The sequence below is a fragment of the Prionailurus viverrinus genome, chromosome A2 (assembly GCF_022837055.1).
Source record: "Prionailurus viverrinus isolate Anna chromosome A2, UM_Priviv_1.0, whole genome shotgun sequence".
Lineage (NCBI taxonomy): Eukaryota > Metazoa > Chordata > Mammalia > Carnivora > Felidae > Prionailurus > Prionailurus viverrinus.
The window spans coordinates 86305385-86324844 of NC_062562.1; the positions used below are offsets into that span (position 1 = coordinate 86305385).

The following is a 19460-nucleotide window of genomic DNA, read 5'->3' on the forward strand; positions in this document are numbered from 1 at the left end:
ATATTAAAAGAAAACTTTAGGCCATCTTCTACCCAGTATCTAGAGTCTGATTTATATTTATATCAAATTTATGAATGCCATGCTTGCTAAGAATTAGTTTATTCATAAAAGAACTTCAGTTTCAAGTTGTCTTTATTCTACTTCAATATCCCTGATTTAATTGTAGCAAAAGATGTACTTTCTACCTCTACTAGAAAGTTAGAGGTAAAGGAACATAGAGGGTCTTCAAAAAGAGGAGATATTTGAGTTGGTATTTGAAGAATGAGAAGTATTTTCCAGACATAAAATAGAGGAAGAAAGATACAACATGTAGTGAGAACAACAACCTAAAGGCTTGGAGGGAGAAACATGGAATGTCTTGAAAACAAGGGGAAATGGGGCTAAAATGAGTGTATTTTGGGATAGACTATATAATGAGGTTCCAAGAGAGATAAAAACAAAGGTACTTTAACATTCAGATTACCATATGGTGTAATATATGTAATGTATAGGAAGTTGTAAGATCAGATTTCAACTAGCTTCTATTTTCAATATTTAATTCTTCCAACATAACTAGTGATTTTAATTTTTGTAGGAGTATATTGTCCAAAATGATTTTACTGAAAACATATCATGAGATATGAGAAATAGACATGTCAAGAATTTTTCATCCATGCTGAATAGTATAATGGCTAGGCTATCCAACATTAGTATAGTTGGCTAATCTTTTTCTCAATGATAGACTATTCCATAACTTAAAATTATTATTTTCATTAGAATGCAAATGAAAAAAATTTAGAAATTAAAAACAAATATAAAGTTTCTGATATGATTACATATAAGCATGTTAGAAAATAAAGTCATGGGGTGCCTGGGTGGCTCAGTTGGTTAAGCGGCCGACTTCGGCTCAGGTCATGATCTCACGGTCCGTGAGTTTGAGCCCCGCGTCGGGCTCTGTGCTGACAGCTCAGAGCCTGGAGCCTGTTTCAGATTGTGTCTCCCTCTCTGATCCTCCCCCGTTCATGCTCTGTCTCTCTCTGTCTCAAAAATAAATAAACATTAAAAAAATTAAAAAAAAAAGAAAATAAAGTCATAATATCCTAGATTAGGGAATTAATTGCATGTGTTTTATAACTGCTTCAGTGATACCAAGGTATAAGTAGGTTCTCTGTGTAGTTGTGTTTTCTTAAAAATTAATGAAGTGTCACTTGTCATCAGAGACAATGTCAACACATAGGGAACCTCCATGAACATTTAAAAAGGCACTGTCTCTGAAGGCACAAATTGTAAAATCTGGAGCTATTTGGCAAGCAGAATCTGGTCAGTCTCCTCTTGTGCCCCCCTCATATGGGTGCCTATATGGATGGTACAACCATCCTGTTGGGAATATGACTTTGCAAATAATTCAAATATATGTGATTTGTGTCTATTAATAATTACCTGTATTTCAAACTAACCATCCATCCTACATTTGTCCGCGTTGGGATTCCATTTACAACTCGCAGTTGTTTTGTTTTGGCACAAGATATTACGGGATCTAAAAAGAGGACCAAAGACAACATTTTGACAAAACATCTTGCAATAATCAGTGCCTCTCAGTTTGCTTAAAAGCATGGTACTTAAACAAATGTAACTACTGTAAGTTTGTCAGAAGAACATTTGGAGGAAAGAAGGTAAGTATTATGACTATAGTGTCAAAACAGGCCTAAAATGTTTGCTATGTTCATCTAAGTAGGCAAGTAACATAAAAAAATGAATTAACTCAAGGTAGACAGCATTGCCATAGTGAGAGTGGCTTTGCCCACCAAGCACTAAGTATAGGCTCTTCATATCTAACACTAATTGTTATTTCCTTCACAAACCTCTATACAAAATGGAAGAATGTTCTTTATAGTAGCCATTTCTGAATATCAATGGAAATCAATAGCCTCAATGAAAAAAAAACTATATTTGTTTTTTATTACTTCTTTTTTATGATAAGAATGTAGAGCCTTTTGAAACATGTTACCAGCATTACATTTATTGAAATCGTATCCGGATGACAAAATTATTATGTCCAAATCATTAAACCCAAATGACATGATGCAGAATTCTTTGGCGTCAACTTTTTCCTGACCCTTCTCTGGATTCCTTGCCTTATCCTTTCTATTCCTGTGCATGGTCTAAAATTTCCATTTGCTTCTTCAGGCTAAGACAGAGCAGGTAGTCTCTTAAATCAAAATACTTGAGTATCTTCCTTCAGCCCAAGACATATGTGAAAATCAAAAACAAGCAGTTCTAAAAAGATTTTCATAAATTGAATATTAACCGAACCTCTCAGTTTGTATCGTCTTTTACCTAGTGGTGCATGTCAAGAGCCTTAAAAATAGAGCAGGTAGACACATTGCATAACTTTCCAACCTTCTGGTTTTATTTTTTTCCTGACTTTAGCATCCTGATTTAATTTAAAGGATGGTGAAGGTCCATTAATGTCCATTTTTCCCAAAATTATGAGTAAGATAAATGTTCTTCTCAAAGTTAAGTATTACATCTTATATTTTCTGATAGAGAATTGAATTTTGATGTTCAGTATGTAGTTGCCTTTGTAACCCCTTTACACAAGCACATAGAGAAGAATTTAATAAAAACAAATAGCTTAACTTGTTTTTATGACAGAAGTTAATATAGTGATAAGATATTTTCCATGAAGAAAATATCTCTGACACATAGAGATTCGAATATACTATATATTACAAAAGATTACTTACGGTCTAAATTGACTATTGTAGGTGTGGTATCACCTTCACCTGTAAAATAAATGTATACATATATACATAATTCATTCATACATATTTCTGTTATATAGAATCAAAAGTATATATTAAAATCCAAATATCCATTAATTAGATAACTTACTAAAATTTCAACATTTTATTTAAAGATAAAATGTGATAGTACGCTTTTAGTAATAATGTATGACTTTACTGGGTATTAATGACTTTACTGGGTACTGTGAGGAAAGCCCTATTTTATGGCTGTGGAGACACTCAGGTGTGTGGTTTGATGAGTATTGGAAGCTTAGATTACACTGCTGGCCTCACGGAGCAGCCTCATTCTACAGAAATGTCCCAGAGGTGCCCAACATGATACACAATGAATATTCCATTGAATAGCACTAATGCTTATTATTGTTTGCTTGAGCCAGTCATACGGACTGACTGTGTTTTGTTTGCTTGTTTGTTTTTGCTTTTGTTTTTTTATTGTAATTTGGACCTTTTATAGTTTTTCTGAAAATCAGTTTTATTTTGTTATATGGTTGAGGATAACTGGAACACCGCATGCTTCAGAAAACTCTTTTAAGAATTCTAGAAGATAGAGGGGCGCCTGGGTGGCTCAGTCAGTTAAGCGCCCAACTTCAGCTCAGGTCACGATCTCGCGGTCCTTGAGTTCAAGCCCCGCGTCGGGTTCTGGCTCTGATGGCTCAGAGCCTGGAGCCTGCTTCCGATTCTGTGTCTCCCTCTCTCTCTGCCCCTCCCCCGTTCATGCTCTGTCTCTCTCTGTCTCAAAAATAAATAAACGTTAAAAAAAATAAAAAAAAAAGAATTCTAGAAGATAGAAATCAATGTCACTAATGGAAAAAGAGGGATGACAAAATATAATTGCATTTTGTTGGAATATTTCAAATACTGATTCTTCCACATGGTAACAAAAACAAAAGTATGGGAAAAAAGAACACTGGGAACTGCAAGTTAATTCTAACTAAAATGTCATAACTTACTTTTTTTTTTTTTCATAACCTCCCTACCAGGGTTTAATCTCTGCAAAGAGAAAAGCTTGGAAGATGCTAGGATTTGAAAATACTTATGCAATAATGAATGAGGCATGCAACGTTTCCTGTAGTTTAATGTCTGACTGTTCAGAATTCATGGTATAGAGTTTAGTCAGGCACTATTTAGACCCAGCTGGTTGTTAATCCCAGGAAATGCCCTGAGCTCAAATAAACCAGCAGCAAAACAATAATGGCATATGGATTCCTTTGTAATACATGCAAATTTGACTATTATTTATGGGAAATCTCATAAGAATTAATATATGCTAAAGGGTTGTTATTTATGTTCGTTTTCCAGATCTAGATATTTTAAAATGAATAAGGGTAAAGGCAAACATATAAATTTCATTATTTCCCTTTTTAGCTTATCCTTGGGGAGGGTTTTGTCTTAGAGTCAGCTGAAGTCAGTGTTTTAGCTCATAGTACAAATTAAGATTGAGGCCAACTATGGTCATTAAAACATCAAGGATATTGGTTATTCCACTCCAATCAATCACTTGAAAATTCTAAATTAAAAAACTAGATATTTAGTCCTGGTGTTGTGATGAAAAACACTAGACTGACCATTCTATCCTTATTGTATATCAAGTTTCCTATTTTTAAGCATCAAGTTAATAGGTCAACTAAATGCTTAGTTCATTATTGTAATTTACTACAATATTTACATTTTTAAAAATTTATAGATATTGTATATTTAGGACTTTAATAACTCGTAGTTATTATATACATATATTTCCATTAAACCAATATTTCTCATGCTTTAGAATAAGCTGAAATACCACTTAAAATCAGATTTCTGAAGATTCTGAATTGGTAACTAGATTATGAGTTTTTTAAAAAACATTCTAGGTTCTTCTGTTGAACACTTTGAGCAAAACTTTGAGAAACTACTCTCTAGGCCTTTTCCATTTTACCATCAAATACTATTCTTGCTTCTTCTTTTTGCTTTTCCCATACTATCTCCACCACAGTACTCAAATCTGAAATATACTTATTTATGATACAAATCTTTTGTATTGATTCAAGTTAAACTTGAAGGGAAACATGTCATTGATAAAGGGTTTACCTATGGAAGAGTAGGTAAATGTGTATGTGTCTGCGTTTATATGGCCTCAGAACCAAATATGAATTCTTACTGAAAAAAACCTTCTTGTAATGTATTCTTAGTTTCAACCCAAGCTCAAAACTTTATGGACATCACATATTTCTCCAGGCGGATATCTATGTTCCCATTCTCCTTATATATTTTAATATGAATATATATTTATTAAATTATATTTACATAAATGCCTCTTCTCTACACTGAAAGATAACTGAAGGTTAAAAAAATATTGTTTATATTGTTGTATACCTAGCATGTTATAACATAGGGTTTTGTACACACTAGCAACTGAGTTTAAAATTAATAAGTGAATAAGTAATACAAACTGAGATGGAAGTTAAGTTTGTGCAAGGCACTTATAGTAATAGAGCTGAAATTCTTACCCTGGAAGTTGCAGTTCAAGCTCTTAACCACTACATTCTAAGTATTTAATATTGAAGATTTTTCTAAGATCTACAAATTATGTATGTGCATAGGTAAATATATAGGCATTTCTACAATTTTATTTTTACATATCTGATAATCCTAAAAATGTATGTTAAGTATTGTTCTGTAAACATTTTTTAAAAAGAAATGAAAACTTTTGCATGTTTTTTAATACAAATGTACAGTGTGAAAATGATTTATACAGTCTCTACAGTTAAATAAATAAGAACTCAAATCTTCTAAAGATAAATTTTATTAGCCTTTCACCAGTGGGAAAATATAAATAAATCCTGGCTATAAATATTAGTTAGAAAAATGACAGTGTAAAAATATTTATTGAAATTAATGTTCAGAATATATTGAAATAAAAATGAGTTATTTGCAATAGCATTTAATCACATACTAGCAACACTCTGAAGTCTTTCAATAGCACATTACTAACTTTTAGTTTTAAAATGTTAGTTGAAAATATGTTTTGAGAACTTTTAAATTATTAGAGTCCTGTGTCAGTTAGGTTTATAAACCAAATTACGCTTCTCTGAGATTCTACAGGACCATTTTACTCTGAACTATGTTGGTGTGCAATAGAACTGTTTTAGAAGCCTGCCATTCCCTTCTTCCTTAGACCACTGGATATTTTATTAGCCTCCATCATTCTTAATCATAGAGACGTCACAGAAAGATGCCACCAGGTAAAGCTAATGTTTATAAAGAATAATCCTTTAACCATTAAAAAAAAATTATGTGCCAGATAGGTAGGTTTCTTTGCTTTTTATTGCTAAAACTAGAAAAGCATCTTCTGTAGAAGAACATTTTCAGGACCTAAGCCAACCCTAATATGGGAAAAATAGAAAATTAGGAACGCACTAATTAATTTGAAAGGCTATGATTATAACTAATGAAATAAATATATGTAATATAATAACATATATAATAATATATAATTTATTTATAAGCATATAAGGTGTTTATTTACTATTATAGAGAATTTATTTATTAAAAATAGGTTGGGAAGTTACAAGTCACTTAGAACCATACTAGATGAATATCATATTTAAGAAGTTTGCCTATTTATGATAAAATTTCAGAAATATGACTAGTGTTGGGGTGCCTAGGTGGCTCAGCCGGTTAAGCATCCTACTTCTGCTCAGGTCATGATCTCACGGTTCATGAGTTCAAGCCCACTTAAGGCTCTGTGCTCACAGCTCAGAGCCTGCAGCCTGCTTCTGAATTTGTATCTCCCTCTCTTTCTGCCCCTCCCCCACTCCCACTCTGTGTGTGTCTCTCTCTCTTCCTCTCTCAAAAATAATCATTAAAAAGAGAAAGAAAGAAAGAAACATGACTAGTGTTTCCACTTAAGGTAAGAAATTATCTCTTTAATTTGCCATAAATTATGTGTTTGTATTTCATGTTTTTTTTTAAGTTTATTTATTTATTTATTTTGAGAGAGAGAGAGAGAGAGAGAGAGAGAGAGAGAGAGACAGCATGAGCAGGGGAGGGGCAGAGAGACAGGAAAAGAGAATCCCAAGCAAGCTTCACACTGTCAGTGCGGAGCCCATATAGGGCTCAGACTCACGAACTTTGAGATCTTGAGCTGAGCTGAAATGAAAAGTCGGATGTTTAACTGACTGAGCTGCCCAGGTGCCGCTGTATTTCATGTTTTAAAGCAAACATCATTTCTTCATTTTAATCCTTTAAAATGGGTACTTTTGTTCCTATTTTCAGGGTACTTGCTACTGGCTTATGTCACAAGAGAAACATTCTTTTTTTTTTTTTGCGTTTTTTATATTTTAATTCCAGTGTAGTTAACATACAGTGTCATATTAGTTTCAGGTGTACAATATAGTGATTCAACAATTGTATACATTGCTCAGTGTTCATCATAATTGTACTCTTTAATCCCCTTCACCTATTTCACTCATCCCCCACGCACCAAGAAAAACATTCTTAAAATAAAAGGTGTCTTTTTGTAGATGTGAGATAGTTTAACATAATGTTTAAAGATGTTTGCTATAAACAGAGCTATGAGATATGTAGTCTAGTAAGATGGTCTTTTGCTACTGACACAGTTTTATAATAAGGCTTTTTCACTCAATACCATATGGAGGATATACTTCCATCTCAATATATATTATTCAGTGGTGCTCAATTAGGATAATTTTGTCCCCCAGGGGACTTTTGGTGATATTTAGAGATAATTTTTGATTCTCAATATTTTTTTTATTGACATCTAGTGGATAGAGGCTGGGGACACTACCAAACATTCTATATTGCGCAGGACAGCTTCCTACATCAAAGATTTATGCAGTACAAAATGTCACTAGTGCCAAGATTGAAAACTCCCAAGACATTTCTCTAAGCTGACTTCCAGACAAGCTTTCCAATTCACCAAGTTTCACAGTATTGAAAGATTTTAACTAGCCAGACCTTCACAAACATTGGGCATAAATAGTTACTTTTTATTTGCCAGTCTTATTGGTGAAAATGATCTTATGCTTTTATAATTTAATTTTTCTATTAAGTTTTAATCTATTTTTGTTTATTTGTTTAATTATACTTATTCTTTAAGATTCATTTTCTTCATTTTTCTCCTAAACTGTGACATTTTTTTTCTTATTGATATATAGGAGCCCTTTTATATGAGGTATATCAGACATATGTATTTTACATATATCTTTTACTTTAGACACTGATATTCTTTTAACAAAATCATCTTTGACTCAGAAATGTGGTGAGAATGCTCTAGACTTTTTAATATTTGGTAAGGCACGAGAAGAAAATGAAAGCAATGTTATTTCAGGTCTGTCTATGGGTCTGTTACTGGATGGGGACTTTGTAAGAGCTCTGCTATACTCACAGCCTGAACAGTTAGTATTGAGAAGGAAGTCTTTATGGTGCAGTCATATTGGAACCATGACCATTTATTGCGTATGGATTTCAAATGAGAATCTTCTGAGGAGGAAAATATTATTTAAAAGGTCATCAGAATGTCTCTTTGTCTACAAAAGAGATGAAGAAAGGTGTGTGTGTGTGTGTGTGTGTGTGTGTGTGTGTGTGTCTGTCAGTCTGGAATGCACCCCCACTTTAGGATTGACTCCAGCGCTCCTATATTTCCACCTCTGATTAAGGTATCAATTTAGTGGAGATTCAGTATATTTAAAATATTTCACCTGAAGAAGATCACTGAAAGTACTTACAACGAGAAATAGGACAATAATCCCATGGAATGAGAGGATTTCCCGTGTAACACCAGGGGCCATGGGCATCATCATCAGGATTCCGGCAGTAATTCTTATTCAGCTTACTAGCATCTGGTTCCCAGAAGATATGCCTGCATAAACAACAAGCTCTGAAGATCACAAGATGCTCAGTTTGTCCAACAGAAACAAACTGTCACCAAGAAGATAAAATCCTAGCATGTAACTTCCATTATAGAAACAACACGAGCTTCTCTTTGGCGTGAATTTTAATTATTTTATTTTAGACTTATTTTGTTGTTCTTACAGTTTGGAATCATGTGCTCTAACTCAGGAATTTGGAATATGGCTACGCGATTAGACAAATAAAATGATGAGAAGTTTTGTGATTTGCTTCTATTCAATAATTACAGTGGTAAGGTAACAATACCCCTATTCATAGAAGTGGAGAAACACTGCCAGAAAAACAGCAGATGGCAAAGAAAATCAAGGTTATAAAACACCTAGAAAATGCAAGCTATTGCAAAAGTATTTTTCATGTTTCAAAAACGTAAGAAGCATGACTAGCAACATCATTATAAGAAAAGACAGAAAGACACTGAAAAATTAATAGTAATGTGCTAATGAAATAAACTCTAAAATATCATTGTTTATATAATTACAATAGATGATCTTTGGACAGATAACTGAGTAACACTTTCTCATTTTACATCTTACTCAGTTTATTACATAAGAAAAGCAAAAACTCTCTACATTATTTTGTAAGGCCATGCCCACTCATATAACATCAATATTTGTATTTATTTTGATCTTAATACAGCCAAATCCCAAATGGCCATCCTGACCAAGTCATGAAAACTGTACAAGTAACTGAATTTGTTTTGGATTATCAATTACTACTATGCTTGATTGTAATTAATGGGTCATTCAAAACAACAGAAAGATCTTGAACAGGGAAAGTTGGACTATCTTTCCAAACTCAGGTTCATTCCCTGGACTAATGACAACAGCAAACACACATAGTAATTACTGTGTACCAGATTCTATTATATGTGATTTACATATATAACCTTAGACCAACCTAATGAGACAGGCTATCTTATTTTTGAGGAAATAGTAAACCACAGAAGCCAATTTTTCTAAGGTCACATGGCTTATGAGCAGTAGAGCAGAGGTTTGAACACATGGCTATTTCCAGAGTCAGTTTTCAAAACCACCATTCCGTACTATGTCCTTACTCAGTTGTAGGTTATTCTTAAACCAAAATGGTAACATGCAACTTATCATTCATCAAGTTCCTGCAAATTGTTTTCAAATGACTTTTAACTATTTCTGAAGGTCCAACCCAAACTCAGTGAATTAAGAGTTATAACCATGAGTTTCCTAAATAAACACTTCCAGTGGTATGCTGGTAATGTTTAAAAGGGCACTCTGAGATGTATATGAAGTCTTTATTTGTTGTCCTTGCTGATTTCTGCAGTGTAAATTCTTCCATCATAAAAACGTCAAGTTCCCAATGTGAAATCTCTGAAGGCAGAATTGGTACACTTGTCTGTCACAAGTCCATAAAAGCTAGGTCCACCCCACCATATTTCTAAAAATGCCTTCAAAAATATCAGTGTTGAAATATAGCATTTAATCTTAATCACACTAATTCTCACTTAAAATTCTGTAATGAATATCTTTAATAAGATAAAATCCAAAGTTTTTTTAAGTTTATTTATTTATTTGAGAGAGATGGAGAGAGAGGAGAGAGAACATGAGTGGGGGAGGGGCAGAGAGAGAAGAGAGAGAATCTCAAGCAGGCTCTATGCTATCAGCACAGAGCCCAGCATGGGGCTTGATCCCACAAACCATGAGATGATGACCTGTGCTGAAACCAAGAGTTAGAAACTTAACTGACTGAGCCACCCAGGTACCCCCAAGTCCAAAGTTTTTAACACACCTTACAAGGCAATATATGGTCTTGCTACTGGAGAATTTCTTGTCTGTGGATATTGACCAACCTTACCAAAATTATTTCTGACTTTCAACACTTCAATCTTTGGGCTTTGGGACAAGCTATTCTTTCTGCCTGAGGTACTCTCCTCCTACACTTCCTTTGACCAACTCCTAGTTAACATATATGTCCCAATTAATGTCCCTTTTTCTAGGAAGCCTTCCAGAGTGTGAAATCCATGAGGCTAGAATTCTGCTTATGTTTGAAATCCCAAAGCTACGGTGTCCAGTACAGTAGCTACTAGCCACATGGGGCTACTGAAGAATTGGCATGTGGCTAGTCCAAATTGAGAGATGCTTTAATTGTAAATGTATACCAGATCTTGAAGCTGTAATATGAAAAACATGTAAAAGGTCTCATTGACAATTTTTCTATTGAATACATATGGAAAGGAAAAGGCTTTGGATACATTGGATTAGTAACATGTATTATATAAAATACTTTTGCCTGTTTATTTTTACTTCCTTAAATGTGACTGTTAGTGCAGATTACATGTGTGAAATGCATATTTATGTTAGAGAACACTGCTTTAGAATTGTCTCTACTGGTTTGTGAAGTATATTAAATGAAACCATGTCATCCACTAGTGAGTACATTTTCAAAGAGAATAAAGTTATAATTAAAATAGGACTAGAGGCCAAATAACAACCTCTCCGAGCCCTTGCATCCTTATTCACACATATAGAAATATCTTCCACATAGGATTGTGGTGGCCAAATACGATCAAATGACACTAACTTTTTCCCTTTTATTCATAGTACGTATATTCTGAGATATTTGTTAAAAATCAGTTTTATGTCACAACCATGTCTCAGATTTGCCACTTAATTATACAGTCTTATCAAGTCATACAGTTGCTTCCCAATATAACCGTATCATCCTTAAAAGTGGAGCCAAAACTTATGCCCACTTTTTGTTAACATTTCCCATGGCACCTATCACAGAACAGAACACATAGTAAATGTCCAATAAAAAATGTGCTAGATTGAATTACTTATCTAAAGGTTTGTTACATGGAGGGAAAATGCTAAATTGAGTTGCACAGAATGACAAATCTAAAGCTTTTATTACCTTAATATAATATATAAAAGACTAGAAAGAAATAGCAATGTGCGTATCTGAATATACTATCTGCTGTTATCACTACATATTATATATTGAAAGAAAGAAATTTACACACCTGTGTAAGTCTTCCATGTTCTTCTCCCACATTGAACATGTTAGTCCAGATCGTGTTTTGGATAAATTGCCCATATAATTTTTGCCATTCCCACGATAACAATCTAAACATAAAATAAATGGAAGGAAGTCTAATGAATACAAGGAAGTATAGAACAAAAACATTTTTTACAAGCATGAAAGTCAACATAAAAGTTAACACACTCTGAAATCAGTATAAGTCAAAGATACTCCTATATTTCAGATTAAAGTATCTTTATGTTCAACCAAAGTTTTCTTCCTCGAAATAAGGGTTTATATATCACACTACAAACTTAAAACAATCAAAGAAAAAATTAAATGAGTGGCCCATAGGGACACTAAATAAATGAGAATTTTTACAATGGTATATTTATTTCTCAACATTTTCTTCTGAAAAAATTTGCTTCACAGGAAACTCACAAGAATGATATAATGAACACTCATATACCCGTCACATTTGTTGTGTTTTGAATTTTGTCTTCCTGAGAAAACATTCTGAGTCACTCAAACCAGCTGTTTTGCAAATGCTCTTTAATTCCATTTTGTCTGATTATTTTCTCATGATTAAAATCAAGATAAAGGCAGGATTATGGCAAAGATGATATTTTGTCCTTTTCACAGCAGTTTATCATGTGACGTGACATATTTTATCATGTTCCATTATTGGTAGTGAGTTTGATAATTTGGTTAACTGATGTAAAGGAAAATCGGGGGGACCTTTCAGATTGAATCAGCATCTTATTGCCAAACAAATGTTCATAATGGCTTGGCCTACTTTGGTTGCTTTTGCATGAATCAGTGATTACTATGCTGGTTTTAAAATAATTGTTTTACAATTTCCTGCATTTCTTTATTTATTATCATTTTTCTGTAAATGAGAATGTTTTCTTCTCCCCCCACTACGTCTATTTAAGTATTCAACTACTACCAGTAGTAGCAATAAAATGTCTGTAGTAGAAGTGGTAATATACACATAGACTTATGTGTCCTCTTTTTACTCAACATGATGATCTATTCCCGTTGCTGATTTTGATACTCAAAATTGTTTCAAAGTTGATTGATGGAAGCCATTTTAAGCTGGTTTTATGTCTTTTAATGTGTCCCATGTGGTTTTATTTTTCACCTTTTTTTCAATTGAATAATTTGTGTTTTATTAAACATTGATAGAAATGTCAATATTCCTAATTTTTAAATATCACAAAAAGGAAGTCATGGTCTTCCAAACACATGAGTTGCAGTTCTATCTTTGAAAAGAAACACTTTCCTTATTTTAAAATAATAACACACATTTTCAAAGTGACTATCTATTAAACATTCCTGATTTTTATATGAATGAGCACTATAGATCTGACTATAAAATGTTATCTACAAATATACATCAACATTAAGACTATTTGTTTTAAATTTGGTAAACCATAGTCTATTGTCACTGGCTTTAAATATGCTTTGTATAATCATAATAAATAGGTATAAATCCTAATAGCAATTTTACATAAACAATTTAATAATATGTTCAGGAATCAGTTAACATAATGAAAAACAAATATAATAAGCATATTCAAAAGCCATGTTTTCATATCCATGGATCACATTTTGCAGTAGCACTATAAGGAATTTGGGCTTAAATATAAAAACTAAAATAGGATAGGATTTGATACAGATAATATCATAGTCATTCCAATACACAATAAAATTGCTCTCAGAAAGCATAAATTTGTAAAATCTCATACTTGCACATATGCAGAATATACGAGTGAATTCATTTTCCTCTGACAGTGCTTCCCTCCCCCCCATCCCCCCCATGTTAGGAAAGTTTAAGTCTTTGGCTGTTAGGTAGTAAATTCTTTAGATAGACTCTTACTGAAGAAAACAATTGTGCAATACAGTATGCTAGTACTATTTTTTTTATACATTTTGAATTTTTGCACATACGCTTTCTGTGTCCGAGGAAGAGATGCTCCTAACCACCATCACCCTTTTATTTGAATACAGGCTATGGGACTTTTTATTTTAGAATAGATTTGACTTACAGGAAGGTTGTAACTTTGTACAGAGACTTCTCATATACCAGACAGTTTTCCCTACTTTTAATATATTACATCAGTATGATAGATTTATCTTAAATATTAAGCCATACTGATGCATTATTAACTGGAGACCATATTTTGTTTAAATATTTTTAGTTAACCTAATATCCTCTTGTGTATTCTAGGATTCCACATGATACCACATTATGTTGAGTTGTCATGTTTTCTGAGGTTCTTCTAAATATGACAGTTTTTCAGGCTTTCTTCTTTGATGACTTTGTCAGTTTTAAGGAAAATAGGTCAAGTATTTTGTAAGCTGTCCATTTATTGGGTTTGTCTGATGTTTTCCTCATGGTTAGATAATGGTTATAGGTTTTTGAGAGGAAGACATGAATTTTTTATAACTTCTTAACTTGCTGGTGAAAGATATTCCAGCCTCACCTTATACTCTCTTTGTCCCGGGCCTCTTAACATCATCAATTTCTCTAAGGAACTCTTGTTTATTTGGGGGATGGAAAGTAAGTAGAAGACAAGAAATCGGTGCCAAATGTGCTTATTTCTATTTGGTGCATCATTTCTAGTTCCTTTTATTTGATAGAGCTAGGTAGTGTGTGTGTGTGTGTGTGTGTGTGTGTGTGTGTGTCTAACTTCAGTCTAATACCACAGTTCTTCCTTCCATCCATTCCATTAGTGTGAGAAACCTCATTCCAGGTAACATTATGTTTGCCCATTTTCTCAATTCTACAATGTACACAAAATAATTTCAATACTATGTCCCAATACTAACAAAAACTTACACTTTAAAGTTCAAAATCTATTTATAGTTATTTAGCCCTAAATATATCCCAGTGAGGCCATATACAGCCAGAAAATCATGTCCAGAATTTAACTTAGTCTTTCTTCCTTCTCTGTAGTATTGGTATCTATTTTATATAGAGGGAGACATATTGTTTTTGTTCCTCTTGAGGTCACTTTTTGAGTATTGAAAACACTAACATTGCTTAATGGTTAAAACTATATGAAAATATATCTCAGAGAATTCTCATTTTTCCCTTTCCCTTTGCATCATTGTATTTCTACCCACGACCTACCATTACCAATGAACCCAATCTCATTAACATCTTGTTATGACTCCTGTATAATTCCTTCACTTTTTTTGGCAAAACTAATCAAATATATATTTGTTATATAAATATACAGATTATTTTTATGTATATTCTATATATGTATTATTACATCCCATTTTTATTGCTAGTAGTACGTCTCTTTATTTATTACTAACAGAGTACCAAATATGTACTTTAGTGCTTTGCTTTGTTTTATTATCAATATATCTGAAAATCACTTCATATAGCTCACAGAAAATTTTATTATTCTTTTTGCAAATTTATGATATTTCATTGTGTGACTTTGCCAAAGTACATTTGAGTTGTTTTGCTATTACAGAAAATGCTGCAATAAAGAACTCATGCATATGTTTTTGCATATTGTTGGAGCTGTATATTCAAACAGTACATTGTTGAGCCAAAAAGTGAATGCATATGTAATCCTAATTATTGTAAAATTATGTTCGATGGGTTTTACCATTTTGAACTCCTAAGAGCAATGTATGAGAGTTCCTTTCCCCAAAAGGAAATGGATAACCAGCTTAGCAAAAAGATAGTGTTGTCAAGCTTTTGAATTCTTACAAACTATATGTGAGAAATACAAGTCTCATAATGTGAGAAGTTTCAATATTTATATTTATTTTTGTATTATGTGAATTTAAGCATAATTTCCTTGTGTTTGAAGGGAATTTATACATATTTATATATATATACAAACAAAATACATAAAGTTATAAAGTTAAATATATATATAACTTTACATATATATATAACTTTATGTATTTTGTAAAATATATATATATATAGCTTTACGTATTTTGTTCATTACTTAACTTTTTTGATCCTTTACACTGGTTTCAGAATTTTTATATATGAAAAATATTTCCTCTTTACCTATAATATGCATTTCAACACTTACTTCCAAATTTGTCTTTTGTCTTTTGAATTTAATATGGGTTTGTGTGTGTGTGTGTGTGTGTGTGTGTGTGTGTGTGCTTTGCCATGGTAGGTTTTCAATGTAGTTTATCATATTTTTCTTTTATTGCCTCTAGATTTTGAGTGTTAATTAAAAATCATTTCACCATATATAGGTTAAAAAGGGATTCTTCCAAGTTTACTTCTAGTATCTATATGGTTTCCTTTTTCACATTCAGATCTCTTATATATTTGGAGTTTATTTTGGAGTTTATTTTGATGTAAGGCATGGATGTAATTTTATCATTTTTCCAAATTATTACCTTATTGATCCATTATTATATTTTAAAAGTTTGTTTTTTACTCAGTTATGTATAGTCACATTTTTAATATCATAAATCTCTCTAAGGAATCTATTTCTCATTTCTGTGTTTTGTTCCAATTGCGAATTTATTCATTGTACTAGAACTACAGTCTTAATTACCAGCTCTTTATAAAATGTTTTAATATGTATAAAGTTAATTATCTCTAATCACCCTTATTTTTCAAGATTTTCCATAGTATACTTATGTTTACTCTACCAAGAGAACTGCAGAATCAGTTTGTTGGTGTCAGAAAAAGACATTGATCTATTTAATAATATCACATTAAATTTGTACATTAGCTTAGGTAGAATTGATGTATTCATGATGTTGTGTTCTCATATCAAGAACAAGGGATGTTTTTCCACGTTTAAAGTACACCTTTGTGGCTTTGAGTAGTGATTTGAAAATTTTATTACACAGATTTTACACATTTCTTTCTAAATTTATTCCTAAGTTTCCATCAGCTTTATTACTATTATAGATATAGTTTTCCCTTTAATTAAATCTTCAAACTCATATATGAATGCTACTTTAGTGATTTTTTATTATTGAATTTAATTTTCTAAGTATATTACTATTTATATCATTTGCATAAATAAAGATCAATATTGGGGCGCCTGGGTGGCGCAGTCAGTTAAGCGTCCGACTTCAGCCAGGTCACGATCTCGCGGTCCGTGAGTTCGAGCCCTGCGTCGGGCTCTGGGCTGATGGCTCAGAGCCTGGAGCCTGTTTCCGATTCTGTGTCTCCCTCCCTCTCTGCCCCTCCCCCGTTCATGCTCTGTCTCTCTCTGTCCCAAAAATAAATAAACGTTGAAAAAAATTTTTTTAAAAATAAAGATCAATATGATCTTTTATTTATATGGAATAACATCTCCAATACAGTGTTAAAGAGGAATATGTTAACTTATCTTAACTTGTACTTACAATGTTACATAGTAAAGAAAATATTATACATTCTTGTTTTCTTTTTTACCTTCATAAGAATGTCTCTAATGTCCCTCATCAATTGTATACTACATATATCCCCATTAACTATATAATATATACTTATATATGTGTTTGTGTCTATACGTGTTTGTGTATGTGAGGATGTCTATGTGTATATGTTAAAATGTGAATATATATTTTAAAGAAGGCTCTGTCTCAGCTTCTCTCTCTCTTTGTATATATATGGATATACAGATATGTGTGTAGAGTGTGTGTATATTCCAGAAAATCTCATTTGAATGTTTTTATGAGAAAGGAGTAAATTTTGTAACAGAAATTTTAAAATTTATTTACATTTATTATATGATTGCTTTTCTTAGGTCTAAGATAAATTATGTTAATGGATTTCTAAAACTAAATCATTTTTGTCCTTAGACTAAACTCCACTCAATCATTATGTTTTATATTTTAAGTCACTTTATTGGGCGTTACTCAAATTTCATTTAAAATTTCTATATTCACAAATGAGATAAGTTTATTGTTTTTTTTTTGCTACCTTCATCATGTTTAGATATTAATATTATAATTTCAACATTCCTGATGGAAGTTTCACATATAATTTATTGTGCTTTACTGTATTTGTTAAGCTACATAGGAAGTTATGTAGCATTGAGATTAACTGGCCTGTGAATGCACCCAGGCACAGTATATTTTTGATAGAATGGTTCATTAATACATTTCTATATTTCTTCCCTAAGAATAGGTCTAATTCTTGGACTAATTGAACCGACCAGGGTCAATTCTTAATTTGAATTTTCTTAGTAAATTATCCATTTTTTTTATTTGCCAAGTTTCTTACATGAGGTTATATAAAATAGTCTCATGTTTTCTAATTTTCCTGTTTCAATGCTTATTTCCCCTTTGATGATTATTATTTTATATTTTTGTCTTTTTTTCTTATATTTTGTCTTCTTTTTTTCACTAGCTGATGACTATTTTGTTAATTTTTTTCAAAGAACCATTATTTTGCTTTATCCATTAGTTCTAGACCTTATTAATGTTTGCTCTAACTTGGTTATATTCTTTTTACTGCTTTTGGTTTATTTTTTCCCCAACTCTTAAGTTTGAAATTTCATTTACTTGTCTTCATTATTTATGATATTGATACAAGTACTTAAAGCTATGAATTGCATCCTGTTTACTGCTTATAGTGTGTGTTATATAATCTAATAAGTTGTGTTTGAAAAGCATTTTTGAAGAAAGTTTGTAATTTCAGTTTTTAGTTTTCAATAGAGTTATTCAATATTTAATTGGAAGAGCATTTGATTGTATGCTAATTCAGATGTTCAATATTTAGGAAAATCTTTTCTAATTACAGTCTATACATGTTTGTATTTTCTGTTACATGGAAAATATAACAACATCCTTCTATGTGTGTTTATGTGCATGCATGCACACATATCACATATTTAACAATGCCAATGATTAGCTTGGCAGTATCATATAATGGCATAACCATTATAATTTTACAGCTATATGTCGAATTGGCTTAACAGTGTCTCTTAAGTAGGACTTGGTTTTTAACTTGCCCTACAGAGCTTAACACAATGTTGCACTTATCAGGTATAATATATTGTTAAAAATAATATATTTTTTAAAGTAATGAAAGATCATTTCAAGGAAGGTTATATTCAATCCCAGCTGTGCTATTTGAGAATTTAGGCAAGCTATCTGAATTCATAAAACTGAAACTAATTTCTTCATCTATTAATTTGTAGATTTATTAGATAAGCAACATCATCAGCTTAACTTTTAGAATCTAAAATTCTCTATTTATTACTTGACCCTTTGGTAAGTGATATATATGGCTATAAAAGCAGTTTAACATACATAAGAAGCCTTTTAAACAATTGTTTTCATTTGCCTCTATCTCAAATTAGCAGTGCTTGTTTACATGAACAAGACAGGGACAAAGAATATCCAGCTGGTACTAAACCTCACTTAAACACTGGTTTCAACTTTATTTCCAAATGACCTTTGAAATCTGCCAAAGAACAGTGAAATTGACTGAAAAGAGACTCAACCCCTCCTCCCTCTATAACTTTTCAGAATTGTTCATAAAGAAAAATGACACTGCAGAAAAAGTTAAAGGATGGGAGATGTATAGGACAATAAATCTATGAGATGAACTTTAAATTTGGCTTGGGATGATTTAGGACTGACCATGATTAAATTTATGGGAAAGAATATGATTGCTTAAAAATCATAACCCTGAATTCATTATGTACTAGTAAATGCCCAGATTTCAACATTATTATTAATCTTTGACAAATGATTTCTTTTTTAAACCTAAATCATTTTAACTTTTCTGTACTACTGCTTCCTGAAACAATTATCTTCAATGGCATC

The 19460-nt window shown here is 32.0% G+C and overlaps 1 protein-coding gene across 4 annotated transcripts in view; it reads right to left on the bottom strand.

The window, feature by feature from the left end:
- Positions 1–19460, bottom strand: part of HGF (hepatocyte growth factor) — a 79475-nt gene that overhangs the window by 14676 nt on the left and 45339 nt on the right. For all 4 annotated transcript variants that reach the window (XM_047850166.1, XM_047850167.1, XM_047850170.1 and 1 more), the window contains 4 exons: positions 11692–11794; positions 8513–8646; positions 2727–2765; positions 1420–1516 (listed from right to left, as the gene is read on the bottom strand). In XM_047850166.1, the coding sequence (XP_047706122.1) occupies positions 1420–1516; positions 2727–2765; positions 8513–8646; positions 11692–11794 (373 nt within the window). The remainder of the gene's footprint in view (positions 1–1419; positions 1517–2726; positions 2766–8512; positions 8647–11691; positions 11795–19460) is intronic.